General features: G+C 39.9%; 1 protein-coding gene across 2 annotated transcripts in view; it reads left to right on the top strand.

Moving 5' to 3' along the window:
- Positions 1-15,371, top strand: part of ARID1B (AT-rich interaction domain 1B) — a 143,654-nt gene that overhangs the window by 77,393 nt on the left and 50,890 nt on the right. Inside the window, exons 7-9 of one of the 2 annotated variants that reach the window (XM_015427297.1) lie at positions 13,404-13,426; positions 13,461-13,544; positions 14,247-14,405. In XM_015427297.1, the coding sequence (XP_015282783.1) occupies positions 13,404-13,426; positions 13,461-13,544; positions 14,247-14,405 (266 nt within the window). The remainder of the gene's footprint in view (positions 1-13,403; positions 13,427-13,460; positions 13,545-14,246; positions 14,406-15,371) is intronic. The other variant, XM_015427298.1, reaches the window with a different exon arrangement.

The raw sequence follows: 15,371 nt of genomic DNA, 5'->3' as shown, positions 1-15,371 counted from the left end.
GTTTCACATCCTTCTCTATGTCAAATTCCAAGCTGACATGGTCACTATTCTCCAAGGATCCCACAACTTTCACTTCATCAACCAGTTCTTCCCTTCATGTCAGAGGTACATACCATGGTCCAGGAAGCCAAATCCCTCTCAACGGCACCATCTACATAGCCAGCCCTTCACCTCCAGTATCCTGTTCTCCCTTCCAGCTCCATGGCCCTCAACAGGTAAAATGGAAATCTTTCACCTTCTTGCACAGAGCCTTGTAGTCTTTGGAGATCCATTCAAGGTTTCTTCAGGCCGTATCGTTTGTTCCCACATGGATCAGCAGGAGTGGGTAGCGATCAGAGGTCTTGACCAGTCTTGATATTCTCTCAGTCACATCTCGGATACATGCTCCAGGAAGACAACAAACCTCTCGAGATTCCTTGTCTGGTCTTCCATCCCTCTCAGTCACCAACCACCATTACTCATCTCTTCCTCCGTGGGATAGCTTGGTTCCTTCTCTGCCTATGTGCTTGTGTGTCAGTCACTTCCTTTTGATCTCGGAGTGTGCTATTCTGATCTTCCATCATCAGAAGCAACTGGTATCGATTTTGCAGCTCCACTGGCTGTGAGTGTTTCCTGATTATCTTACTCCTCAAGGTCACATTCTTCCACTCACCCAGCTGTTCCTTGTTACTTCCTTCCTCTTGCTCAGGATTTGCTAGCTCTTGCCATTCTCTCAGGAGCCCCTCTTCCTTCATGTCTAAAAAGCTTTCTGCCTCCCTGATGTTCCTCAGTGTACAGATTTGTGCCTCGAGTTCTCCCACCTTCTCCTCAAGCATTCTTATAAGCTTGCACTTGCAGCATGTGTAATGCATTTCACGTCATGGCAGAAAAATGATCATGGCGCAACCCACACAGGTCACTGGAATAGATCCTTCATTATCCATCTTCCTTGGAGCAATGCTATCTTCTACAGCCTCAGGAACTGTCCTCAAACTCTGACATAAACTTGTTGTGGTGATGTACCCTGAAAACTTTGAGACTGATCAAATAGCTACCTTGCCAGCAGTTCTCTCAGTCGCAGCCCTCTACTCAGTTTCTTACAAGGCCTCCAAGCAAGACCCACAGGCTAAGAGCCACAGGGCAAGAGCTCTTTGGTTATCGCCCTTCGGCTCGTGCCTCTGGCGAGGAGCAGCCCTTTGTTTCAAAAGGCCCCTTCCTGCCCAGCACAGCAGAGCCCAGCACAATAGGGGGCGGGGCTTGCAATCAACAGCACTCCACAGCAACTCACTCAGCCTCCAACAACCCCCAAAGCACAAACAGCCCCAAACAGACTTAAACAGAACCACTCTCAATCAGACTACAAAGAACCCAACTCTCTCTCAGCTCCCACACAGCAACTAGGAATATACAAATATATTGGTTTGTATATGTACTTGTCCAGATTACCTGAGAATTTAGAGGGTGGGATTTGGGCCCTAATCATTAAGCTTGACTTCAGAATGCTTGGGATACAGGAGTAATTTTGTGACTGGGTGCTGTTTCATACATTATCCTCAGTGCAGAAAACGTGTACTTGGTCCCCATTCTGCCTGTTCTAGACTGCAGATGTAGAGCAAACCCATTGATATTAGCATCCAATATAGATAGAAAGGCCTGAAGGAATAGTTCACCTATTTGTTTCCCATGGTCCTGGAAAAGAGGGTGTAACCATCATATCCTGACCTGTTCTTTGCAGCAGCACCCTTTAAAAAAAAAAAAGTGAACAGTAGTGTGGCTTGGATCCTAAACCTTGGTTCATCTGAGCCCCTCTTCTTTGGTCGCAATGGCAGTCCTGCACTGCACACTTCTTTCCTCTGGTGCTTGGTGATAGAAGGCCCATAGAAAGAGCAGGATCTTGTCAAGCTGGAGGACTGCCCCCTCTATGGAAATAGTGCAGCATAAACTGAAGAAAAGGCAAAACTTAAGAGCCAAGCCTGAAGTAACAACTTCTTTTCCATGTCACTTACTGTAGGGCCAGATGTATCAGTGAAGTACCATTGCCTTTAAAAAGCTCATGGCAGCTTGTTTTATCTTGGTGCAGGCAAGGCGACAAATCAAGGCAATATTTAATCACAAAGTTTGATTCTTCTGCCCTCCTTACAGCCTCTGCTCTACTTCTTTCAGTGAAGACTTCTGGAAGTTCAAAAGAAATGTCCATGTGTGAACTTTTGATAGTTTCGGATTTATTAAAGTCCAGAAAATTTTATTCTTTTTTGGACTGCATACATACATTGGACATCAAATGAAGCTGATGGGCAGTAGATTCAGGACGGACAAAAGGAAAAACTTCTTTACACAGAGAGTGACAATGCCAGACGATATAGCGATGGCACAGGAATTTGTAGTTTTAATAGGGGATTAGATAAATTCATGGAGGATAGATCTATCAGTGACTACTAGCCTTGGTGACTATGGGGAACCTCCACATTGAGAGGCAGTCAGCCTCTGAATCCCAGTGCCAGGAGGCCCTGTTTTTGGCTCTCCAGAGGAACTGGTTAGCCACTGTGTGAGACAGGATGCTGAACTAGGTGGACCACTGGTCTGATCTAGCAGGTGGCTTCTTAAGTTCTTATACATCTTTGATAGCAGTGGGAGACCCACCATACCTTCGTGGACATATAGCTGAAGAATGTCGTGGCAGGCAATTAGCAGTAAATAGTACCATGTACAGGTGATGAGGAATTATCGTATATTGGGAACCAGAATAATTTACTCACACTAGGCAGTGTTGAGAAAAATTTGCTTAGATAACACTGTGAATTTGGTTATGATTGGTGTGCTCATTCTCCTCTGTGGCAATTCCTGAGATGCTGTTAGCTGAATATTTACAGACGTATTAGCTGGTGTTTTCTTTGAGGATGTGTTGCTAACAGTTCTGTTCTGTACAAGTTGAACATTTAATGGCTCAGGGATTTCTGGTCAGTGATTTAGCACAGTGGAGAGCATTTTTCATTCTTCAAGCAATTTCTGTAGTTTTTGTCAAAATCAGTTTCTTTATCATAAGAAGTTGTTCATGGATTTTAGAATTTTCTTCATACCTCTGTGGCCTCTGATTATGTCATCTGTAACATTAGCAAATTCACAGTAGCAAATTCACTTAGCTTATGCAGTGCTGCTATCAGTGGCTTCGTGTGGTAATTTACAAGTGTGAATAGACCTTGAAATGTTCTGATGCAACATTTTATAGCGTGTTGGAATGATCATCTAGAGCACAGATCGCTGCATCGTATATAGTAGAGTCTTGTGGCAATTCAGTGACTGATGGAAGATGCCTGAACTAGGCAATGTAAAAGCAGTGCCCTTTTCCTTTCTGGGATGAGATCAGTTTTTCCTATAGTCAGCAAATATGGCCATGGCAGCCTAAACCAAGTAATTTCTAAAACAATTAAAATAACTTGGGACCAAATACGATGTGCTTTTGGACACACTCAACAAAAATGAAAGAAATCCACATAGGCTGCAGAACATTCCCATCATTTGAACCTATTTGTTTAAAAAATACTGCTTAAACTATGGAGTCTCTAATGGGACTAATTTCTAAACACCAACAGTGAAATAAACTACAGCTATTAAAAGACTACACAGTTGCTGCCATCGCTACCTTCAAAGAACAATTCTAGAGGATTACTCTCTCTTGCACATGCGCACATACATACACACATAGAAACACACAATAATATTTTATCCTGCTCTCTTCAACCTGTTTAAAAATGTTGGTTTCCTAACCTAACACTGGCTCTTTATAGTTCATTTTCTGCTAGCTGAAAGTACACACTATTGTTTGCCTGCTTTTTTACCCGCTAGACAATAATGTAAGAGAGACATTCCTACATGTCTTATTTGTAATGGTTTTGTTGTGTGTTTGCAGAAAGGGTAAGGGAAAGAAAAAAAATATTAATCAGAGAGAGGGGGGTTTAATGTAAAATAAAATTACCTTTCTTAGTGTTAGGCAGGAGGCCATTTGTTTGCCCAAGCACCACACTTTTAGTCCATATGAAAAGGGGGGGAAATCTATTGAACAGACCATTAGATAATAGCTCGCTTTCCCCACCAGAGCTGTCCCAGGTAATACTGTGTTTGGGTTATGTAGTTATGTGTTTAGTCTGCCTGGCTGAAATAAAATTACTTTTGAGCATTGAAACTGTGCTATAAATTCTGGCTTGCTGTTTAGCAGCAGTAATTTTTGCTCCTTTTCCTCTGGCCCCCAGAGCTGCAAAAATAACCAACAACAAACAGATGGCAGAGTGCCCTGCCTACGAAGATTTATGTATTGCAAAGGAATAACCAGTTTAAAGGAAGATTCACCAGAGGGGGAGGGTGTTCAGATAATTCAGCCATTCGTTATTTCATACAGTGGAAATCTGTTCCGTACAAGGCCATTTATCCTAGCAGTCTTTTTGTGTGAGGTACTCATAGTATTTTTATTGCATTATATGTTCCAAAATATTGGATTTGTAAATAATTTAACTATGTATCTGGCCCTTCCATCTTTCCTTCCTTCTGAGGAAGCAGTTTGTGCATCTTTGAGATTTTGTCTTCCATATTTCTTAATTCAGAGTTTACCCTGCAGAAAATTAATATCAGGTGAACTAAAAGTAGTAGCAGCATTAGTAGTAGTAATAACAACAGCATATTGGTTTCAGCCACTGGCCACAACAAAGAACCAACAGACCAACGTAACAGCCTTAAGCAATAAAGCAGTCCAGCAATCATATATAAGAACTTAAAATAATGTACTATAAGGCAGTAACTTTTAAGTGGTAATACAGCAGCTAAAATCCAAATAGCATTTCACTAGATGAGAATCAAAGTAATTGTGCTGATGCTTCATAGCACCCAGGGCAAAGGCTGATACATTTCTAGAAACCGCTTTATTTCATTTGCCAACAGAAATTCTATTTTCTGTAGGTTTGACCAGCCTCTGCAGTCTTTTTATAACTGATAAAGAAATCTGTTGTGTTTACAGAGAATCATATCATGGTGACTATCTTCCAGTATCCCTTCTCCACAAATGCAACTGTGTACATTAAAAGGTTTGTTGTAATAAGGATTGCACAACATTGGAGACAATATTTGCCAATGTCAGCAGAATTGGGACTGTTCAAAATTGAATTTAGGGGAAAAGAAAAAAAAATATTCACACCGTGATGAAATTTGATTTGATCATAGCAGTGTGCTAAACTGACTCTTGAACTGAGAAAGATCACTTTACACAAAAGCATAGTCAGAGAGTTATTTAAATTCTGATTTAGCAGCCAGCAACTGTATACCCTCAAAATAATCTGTGAGAAAACTGTGATGTACCTTTTAACATATGTTTTTGTTATAGGAATGGAATATGAGCAGTTTTGTGATACCAGTTTTTCTCTGGTGGCATTTAACAGAGCTGTTGACATTAACAAAGCCTTGAAAGTCTAGTTTCTGGCATATGGTTTACTTTTAATGCTAGAATTTTAATATGCTTAAGTAGATTCATGTGTCACATGATGTGAACTGAAGGAGTTAATGGCAGAACCCAATGGCAGTTAATTGGTAGAACATGAACACTAAGTTATACTTTATGGTACAACTAAATTAAAGTCATGTCTAAGGCCCAATTCTGAAATCTACTCCACTGATTAGAAAGTGTTGGGAATAGGATATATCAGTGACTGTGACAGCTCAACACAAGAGGAGACTGTCTAGGGATGTGATTTAGATGCTCCAAGCTCATACTATGAAACAGTTATTAGGTCTGATGCCTTAATCTTTGTGGTCATGTTGATACTACCCAAATGTAGATGCTTTGATATGTTACAACATATGAGAGAAAAGTGGTGTACGAAGAGGACTTGCTATCGGAATTTTGCACATGCCTAGGAATGATAATGGTAGCTTTCAAACATGTGGGTGGAGGCCACAGATTTCCACACAATGTGGTACAGGCAATAATACAATATGTTTTTCAGCAAGTTTGAATTGTATATATTAAAAAAAGATCATATATTCAGCTTTCCTGGAGGCACTGTCCTATGAGCTAGAAGACCCAATCCCAGTTATCAAGTAGGTTATTCAGTGGAGAGAGCTCTTTGCTTAGTCATGTATTCCGTTTATTATTAATGGACAAGAATTGAATTATGTTACTGAAAGCAGGTTCATGGTTCAGCACTATTGAGGTCCAGTTCACGTTAACCCTATTTTTAAGCAGCTGCTTTAAAAAATTACCTACTTGCCCTCGAAAGCTTTCAAGATAAAGTTGCCATCCCAAGATGATCATATTCAAAATCACTGCACATAGTAAGTCCTAGTACTGGTTTCCAACATGAGCTGATTTTAAAAAAAAAAGAAAGGAAAGAAAAGCTAATCCCTATTCCTAAATCAGTTCTTCATGGGCTCCAACAAATGTGCTTGTTACCTTGTCTGTAGTTTATAGTAAAACCAAGCAGCCCCTGCAAATGCAGTCCTTGGGATCATGACCCAAAATGAAATAGAGTTGTAGCCTATAGCCATATTTGCATGCTATTAATGAGTACAGACAAAACTGCAGGGGTTTTCAAAACAAATCATATGGCCTAGGCTTACAGCTCTGGAGTAGGAAAAGGGCAAAGATAACCATTGTAGATCTACCAGTGGAATTTATTTGGCGTTACATACACCAGTTTATATTTCTAGCACTTGAACAATCTCTGCTCCATTAAGAAAACATAGGAGTCTCAAAAAATGGCAGTTAGTATAGAACACCCACCCTCAAAAAAGTCTCTTGAATAGTGACAAATTGTTACAGGCTTCCATGAGCAAGCAATTATTTAAATAGAGTCAGCATGAATATGAATATGACACTATTTCGTCGATTATTGTGCCAGGGAAAAAAGTATTGTAAACGGTAGGGGAATTTCTTTTTAAAGACATGAAGCACATATTAAGATTTTATTCCATGCAGAGCAGGATTGATAGTTGCTCACCCTATTGGGGATTAATTCAATTTTAAAGTGAAAAAGGTAAAACAGTATAGTATTGCTAAGTGTATGGCAATATACCTGCAATCCAATTAGGTTTTTCTAATTAATTTTTATTACAGCTGAAAAAAGGTATCACTCTTTTTTACTTTTGCTTTTAAAAACTGGGTTGACATCAAACGCTCTTTGGTCTTGCAGATATATGCCCTGATTCTGAGCTCTGTGTACATATAATGGTTCTTAGTCATTTTGTGGAAGAGACAAACTAGACAAAGAATTCTGCACATAGTAACTGTTTTCAATTCCATGAATGAGGAAGTTCCATGCCATTATTAAGTTCACATGTCTTGAAAAAGATTATTGGGTCAGGCAACAATGTACCAATGTAGGCCAACACGTAAAGATGATGCAGAATTCTGATGCATCTTTTCAGATCCCCTGTCCATTACTTTGTAGGAATTAATTACTCTTTAATTTCGTGGAAATTACTGCCTCAGGAAGTGGTGACTACAAGCATAGAAAGCTTCAAGAGAGAACTGGATAAGCATATAGAGCTATTAGTCACAAGATATAGATCAGGGGTAGCCAAACTGTGGCTCGGGAGCCACATGCGGCTCTTTCACACATATTGTGCGGCTCCTGGCAGGGTGGCTGGGGAAGTGAAGGGGAGGCATGCCTCTCCATCTGGTCTTCCCTTCCCTAGCCAGTATTCCCCTCCCTGGGTTGGCTTGAGGTAGGGGGGGAGCAGAGAAAGAAAGCAACTTTAAATACAGTCTCAAAGACACACACACATCCGGGCGGCTTGGAGAAAGCATTTGCCTTTTTAAATATGATCATCATTATCTTTTTTACCCCTTTTTTATTCCTGGCAGTCTTATTTAATGTTAATAAAAAGCAAATTTGCATATTTTCCAATAAAAATATGTGTGTGATAGTTGTTCATGTGGCTCTCAAACATCTGATGTTTCTTCTATGTGGCTCTTACATTAAGCGAGTTTGGCCACCCCTGGTATAGATGAAAGACTATGTCTGTGGCAGTGATGCTCTGTACTCTTAGTACTTGAGGGACAACAGTGGAAAGGCTTCTGGAGTTCTGGCCCTGCTGGTGGACCTCCTGATGGCACCTGGGTTTTGGCCACTATGTGACACAGAGTGTTGGACTGGATGGGCCATTGGCCTGATCCGACATGGCTTCCCTTATGTTCTTATGAATGTTTAAAAGAAAGAGTCATGGTCTGGTCAAAAAAAAGGCTGGCAGTGGGGTTTTTTGTTTGTGGGGGTTGTTAGTTTGTTGCATGATCTATGCCTCTGGACATTGATGAAAATGACAGTGTTTGAATTTTGCTCAATTATTTTACTGTTCTCTAATTCTGATAGTGATGATGATGATGATGATGATGCTGATGATGCAGCAGCAGCAGCAGCAGCAGCAACACCTGGACTTTCTGAGCATTGAGCAAATAATACCAGCTCAGTTGCAGAAGACAGTGTTGCTTGGAACAGCAAGAATTCTGTGAAGATATATCTGCAGTTCCCAGGAACTTGGCTAGATCTCGAATTGCAGAACACCATCCACCAGTCAAATATTTGACTGTGAAAATTTTTCTTCTTTATCATCATCATCATCATAACAGACCACAGTTCAGTTCTCATTGTCTTTGCCTTTGAGTGTTCTAAATTTGGAGCAGAACAACTGCTGCAGGACCTTGACCTGTATTTTCTCTTTACAATTATTCTTACTTTCAACTTCTGATAATAAAGCCTGAGGCTAGTTCCTGGAATCTATTCAGTCAACATAGCAATACTTTTTTAGTCACAGCTTTCACTGTTAACTGCTTTTAATATTTAAAAATCTTATGGTCAGCACTGTGTGGGAGGAAATCATTAGTATCATGGAAGAAAAGTAATGGATACATGAGTGTCTGTGTACATACATGCTTGCCTTAATTTACCACAGTTTGGGGCAATGGTGTTCTTCCACTTTTTGGGAAAGGTAGTCAAAATAATGTCAATTGGGCTAGAAAGCAAAGGGGTGCCAGCTGCAAATCACTTGAGAATATTCATATGACAGGCTGAAATAAAGGATGGAGAAAGGCTTTCCTATCATCTGTTTAGAAAATGTCGTGACACTTCCCTCTCTAGATAACACAGTTATCTCAGTCCAGCTATAGTAATGGGCAACTAGTCATGACTACCATAATGCAGATGGAGGTGTGCATCAGAAGCCACATTAGCAATACACATAGATACTATCATGAAATTATTCAGAGACCATCTTGTTTTCATGGAGCACTTTATTCTTGTTTTTGTTGTTATTTAATGGTTTTATTGTTTTATCTTGTTTTTATGCATGGGCTTATGCCCTCTTGTAAGCCGCCCTGAGCCCGCTTGCGGGGAGGGCGGGGTAAAAATGTTAAAAATAAATAAATGAATAAATAAATAAATATAACACATGCTGTTGCTGGGTCAAGGCAAGAAAAAAGAACACATATCAAAAAATCAATATCACATGTGATTCTTGAAAAAAAATATTTATGAGCATTCTTGCTGTGGGTCATAACTAATTACTCAGCTTTTCCCCCCAAGTGCTTATTTCCACCCTCATTTTACAATGTGAGCAGAGGCCACTTGAATAATACGCCACCTGTCCAAACAACAACACTCGAGTCTATGGTGGCTTCATGCAAACCTGCTGCAAGTAAATTGGCAAAACACTTATACTAGCAACAGAGCAGTCTCATTTGTATATGAAATATGTGCCAGTCACTAAATGCCCTTCTGATTCAACTCCAGAGACCATCCATGGAACATGTAAATTAGTTCAGGGTTGCAATTCAAGTGGCCTTGTGTCTTAATTCCTTAGCAGTGTGTTTACATTGATTCATAGACTAGAATGTTTAGCTGATCCCAATAAACTTTTCTCACTCATCATTACATTATCTGGAAAAGGACATTTCTTCCTATACTTAGTGTAACTAAGACTCTTAAGTGGTATTTTTTAAAAAGCTAAGTAATAATTCTGCACGATGATGACTTTTAAGGCTTGATTGGGCTGCAAATGCACCATAACAGCACAAGAACGAGCCCTTAGAAACCTCTGGCAGTTCAGGGATGAGTACTGAGTATGTAGTTAGCTATAAACTCATATGGCACATGGCTGGGTAGGTTTTTTGGCAGAGCCATTCTCCCAACCTGCAGTGATGTGATGCTAAAGATATTAGCGAATTAGCACCATGAAGCTTGCCAGCTTATTCGCCAGAGTCTTGCTCGCTCTCTCACTGCTGTAATTAAAACTAATTATTTTCAAAAACATAGTAATACATGAATATGTGCAATAATCATTTTGTAGTGGGCAATCTGTGAAGTGTTTTTAAAACTCCCCCCCCCCCTTCCCCTTTGGCTTGTTCTCCCACATGTTGGCTGCCGAGAAGAAGGCTGCGGCCGTGCAGAGAAGCAAAGCAGCCCAATAACCCATCAGGCTGATGTTTTATAATTCTCTGATATCTGTCACCGTTTGCCATCCAGTTTTATTTATCCCTCCCTTTGTTTTGTGTGGTTACAGGGATGTGCTGTTTTAATCAGACAGTCTGTGTGTTCCACAGCAAATGTATAATTCCTTTTGCCCCCCAAAACAATGCATCTGTGTTGAGGTCTGTTGACTTGTTTTGATTTCAGGGTGGAAACAAAGAAAGTGAAGTGTAATTCGTAGTGAGACAGTATTTCCAAATCAAAGACAAAGCGCTGTGTAAAATAGACTTACACTTTACGCTTGGTATTATCACTGTATACAAATATAGATGAAGATATAGGTATGCATAGTTATTTATTTAGGGTAGTGTCTTTAACCATCTTTCAACCGAAGCTCATTCCCAAGGTGGTTCACAATACAATTTAAAAACATAAAATCAAAAACCTTCAAAATAATTAAGAAGATGTGAGACAAAAGCAGCAACATATAATATAGTCCATCATAGCCTAGCAACTTCAGCAGGCAGGTCTTTAGTTTGGAAGGCCATTATGGATGTGGTACAAGAGATAGAAGCAGAAATAAACAAAATGTGACAGAGAAGACTGAAAATAAATTTATGGTAGTACTTGAACCTGATCTGCAAGTATTGTGACATGGCTTAAGGCCATTGATAAGTGATGAGCTAGACTTTTAAAAATTAAAACAAAAAATTATGCAATGAAAACTGTGTTTTGGAATTTAGAGCAAAAATCTCATACTGTTTATATATGTATATAGGTGTGTGCATAGTAAACACATTGAATATATTTAATCTGGCTACTTCTTTTTGCCGTTATTGTGAACTGGGAATTCAAGGAAAGATGAACAATAGTTCTGTAATATAGTTCTCACACCTTCAAAACACTAAAAAAAAAAGAGAGCATTTTCTTTGGCACACATTTGTAGAGTGTTACAAAAGTGTTACCTTGACTGAGAATTATCTATTCAGCTGTGTTCCCAGCTGACTCTTTTAAGAAGGAAAAGAGTTGAATGCCCACGTCAACTACAGAGCAGCTCTACAGAATAATTTACAAGGGGAAGAGTGTAGCTGCAATTGAGTATGTTGCAGGCCTGGGATTTGATAATTTAAGAGGTTCAGAGAAATATTATGGGATGTTTTACTGCATAATAATAAGGATTTCATTGTGCTTCAGATAACAGATCATAAGGTCAAATTCAGACCTTAATTTATTAGCTGGAATAGCTGGTATGAGAATCATTCACACCTCTCTCCACTAATAAAGTAATATCTGAATTATTGGCCCATAGATCTGTGCTGTAACGAGATGCGTGGCTGCAAGAGTTCGGTTCAGAGCACAAAGTCACATCTGTGTGAGCCAGCAATGGGGACACGAACAGGGAGGTGGAGGCAGGAATGGGTCATGCATATGTCATTAGGGTTGCCAGCCCCCTAATGGGGAGGATCCCCCACTTCCAGCCTCTCTTCCCTGCTGATGTTCTGAAAGGAATCAGGAGGGGGTTTTTTTTTAATCAACAGTGTGATGTCACTTCCTGGGAAAACCTATAAGTGACATCATGCCACTCTGGGAATCTATGGTAGAGTTTCTACTAATTCCTAGAGAGGTGTGATGTCACATATGGGTTTTTCATGGAAGAGATGTTATGCTGTCGCCAAAGGCTGCCCCCCATTTCTTACAGGTTGCCAGGCCAGGTATGGCAACCCTGTATATCATCAAAACATCTAATTCTCAATGTGGCGAAAGCTGTGGGTACTTAAATCCTGAGACTAGAGCATGAACAGAGAAGACAGATGTTTCTACATATTTGAGCAGAGCTCAACGTTTTCAGAAAGGTCTGAAATCTTAATACATGTCAGGGGTGTTTTAAAAAACCCCAAAATAATAGAAGCAACACTTACAGCTTTTAAAAAAACAAATTACCTCAGTGGATATTGCTGGGTAACCAGAACAGTAGGGCCAATTAAAGCCTTGGTTTCTGTCCGTAAAAGACAGGGAAAGGGGAGGGGCAGGGCCCTTTCCAGGGCTGTTTTGGTCTTTACAGGAGAATCAGGGCTAGGCCTGGCTGCTACCACTAGGTGACTTGAGACCCTCCATTTGAGTTCAGTGACTCACCTGGGTCTGGCTCTTCACTACTGTTCAACAGCAGTCACCCCACAAAAACCAATGTGGTGGTTAGACTAGGTTCTGAGAGACCCAGATTCAAATCCCCACCCTGCCATGGAATCCTGCTTGGGTCACCTTGGGCTAGTCACACACTCTCAACCTAACCTATGTCACAGGGTTGTTGTGAAGCTAAAATGGAAGATAATGATGTAAGCTGCTTTGGGTCCCCATTGTGGAGAAAGGTGGGGTATGGAAGAGGAAATACGGTGAGGAGGGGGATACAGAGAGAAATGCCCCAAGCAAGTCCTTACAGCTTCCCCATGTACAACTGGGCCTGACAGCTGGCACCACTTGACTTGGCCAGACTTTTCCCAGGAAGAGGCTGCCAGGGGTAGCAGAGGAGGGGAAAGTGAGGGGGGCAGATAAAGGTAAGTTGGCTGGTGGTGGGGAAGAGAAGGATGTGGGGAAAGGGGAGAGGCTATGGAGGCTTTCAGGAAAAGGAAAGAGGAAATAGTGGGGGAGGTGAAAATGAGATTTCCCAGCCCCCATGTTGTAGAAATAAATAATTTGAGTTTATGTTGCTTTAAGCAGTTAAAGTGAATTGTGTAATAATTTGCAAAAAGATTACCTTAAAATGTATTTCAGGTTTATAAAGTGGCATTGATGGTACACTGATTGGAAAACTTTTTTCACCTATTGCACATATAACACATATTCAAACCTAATTGCTGGGTAATACAAGAACTGTAGATATCCATATGCTACCATTGAGGGGGGCATTTTTTTCTCTCCTCATCAATTTCAGACAGCAGGAAGCCAACCATTTAATGTTTAACTATGTCTCCTGTTTTCGATTAGCACCTATGGGTCTTGCAGATATGATGACTCCGGTCGAGTCCAAGCTACCCATATGATATGACTCCGGTCGAGTCCAAGCTACCCATCACTCTCAAACCAGATGGAAAAGAAGAAGGTCCTCCTCAGCCCGAGAGCAAAAAGGTAATTCCTTCCGCTGCATGTGGTGTTGGTTTGGCTCAGCAGAACTCTGCTATGTTGTCCTTCATTCTCTGATTTGAGCCTGCCTTTTTCTGTTCCATCCTGCATGCTGTTTTCCATTCACGTGCAATCTATTTTTTTTCTTTTCTTCCCTTCATTGTATGGATCTGAAAGTTACTAGTTCTTATGGCATTTAACTCACGGGGGCAAAGGAATCTAAGCAGAAATGTGCGTGGGAGTTCCGCTAAGCTGCTGGGTGGGAAAAATTGATCTTACCTTGGTCTTGATACTTCCAACCATTTTTCTCTACTTCAGTTATAGCTTCCTGTTTTGGCCGTTTCAGCAGCAGCATACTTTAATATTTTGCTTTCCTGCCTTATTTGATACAAATAAGGTGAACAGCTTTTTTTTTTCTTTTTTCCTTTTATCTCATAAGGGGAAACCCATGCTTGACACTCCATTTTAGCTTGAGGGAAGCATGGTGGCATAGCCAAGCATCCAGCAAACTTTCCAAATTATATTAACAATGTTGTTTTAATACTATTATATATTTATATGTGTATGTTTTTTCTCTGTGTGTCTTTCTCTGTTTAATCTTTATACAGTTAAAAAAAAATTGGTCAGTCTGTTAAACTGGATGTATTTTTTTCGTTTTTAATAAAGTTTGCCCTGCCTTTGTCCTTTTTTTTTATTCCTCTACCACAGGATAGCTACAGCTCTCAGGGTATTTCTCAGCCCCCAACCCCAGGCAACCTGCCAGTCCCTTCCCCAATGTCCCCAAGTTCTGCTAGCATCTCCTCATTTCATGGAGATGAAAGTGATAGCATTGGCAGCCCAGGCTGGCCAAAGACTCCATCAAGCCCTGTAAGTGGCTCTGGCTTTTGTTTTTTGGTTTTTTGTACTTAATTATATTTTAATGCTTGCTTGTTTGTTTTGTAGATTATTTTCTTCATTATTTATCCACTAAAGGATTTTCTTTCATTGTAATGCAGAAAAGGCTAAATTCTGCCCTTGGTTACAAACATGTAGCAAATCCTTCTTTGGCTCAGCTTTTGTTGGGAACTGCGCTGGCCTAACTGAGGGCAAAATTTGGTCCAAACCAAATTTTTAAAGAAGTAAACTGGTATATATCACAAAAGTTTGCTTTTCATGTAATGCAGCAGATGTTGTAAAGAAAACGTATTTCTCATAATGCATCAGCTTATAAAGCATGCTAACTGTGTTGATTAAGACATTCTGTCTCTGTTACTGGGTCCAAACTCTTTGCAAAACTGATTTTTTTTCTCTTGGCTATTAAAATTACATTCTAAAAACAGAAAGAAATTGAGATGAAACATTGAGACATTATGAGATGTAGTGTGAATTACAGTTTTGTACAGTTTTAATTTCCTAATAACGAAGTATATTTGCATTCATAAAAATATTGTTCACGGTAAAGTATATTTAAAGACCATTAATTTAAAAAATCTTTCCAAATAGCATTGGTTCACACTTGAAGAATCCAACATGGTCTTAGACAACAATGTAGTTAGAAAACTGTTTATTCATATAACACAAAAATACTTCAAATTTGGAATCACAATTTGCTTAATCCTTCTATTTTTATTAAATTAGAAAAGGAAATAGGACAAAGGGCAAGAAAGGAAAGGAAAGTAAGGTGTGATTATCTCTTTCAAGAACCCCCAGGAACATTTTTAGCATCTTAATTTTGCCAGGTAAACAGTTAAGCCAAGCCAGATATTATGATAAACGTGTGGCAGCCCCCCTCCCATGACCCTCACATGTCTGGTCCACCCTTCTGTACTACATAGTAAATTTCCCCCATTCCTG

The sequence above is a fragment of the Gekko japonicus genome, unplaced genomic scaffold, assembly GCF_001447785.1.
Source record: "Gekko japonicus isolate JY-2015 unplaced genomic scaffold, Gekko_japonicus_V1.1 scaffold1576, whole genome shotgun sequence".
NCBI classification, from domain to species: domain Eukaryota; kingdom Metazoa; phylum Chordata; class Lepidosauria; order Squamata; family Gekkonidae; genus Gekko; species Gekko japonicus.
Note: the sequence above shows the minus strand (reverse complement) of the source record. Positions and strands in the feature narration are given on the sequence as shown.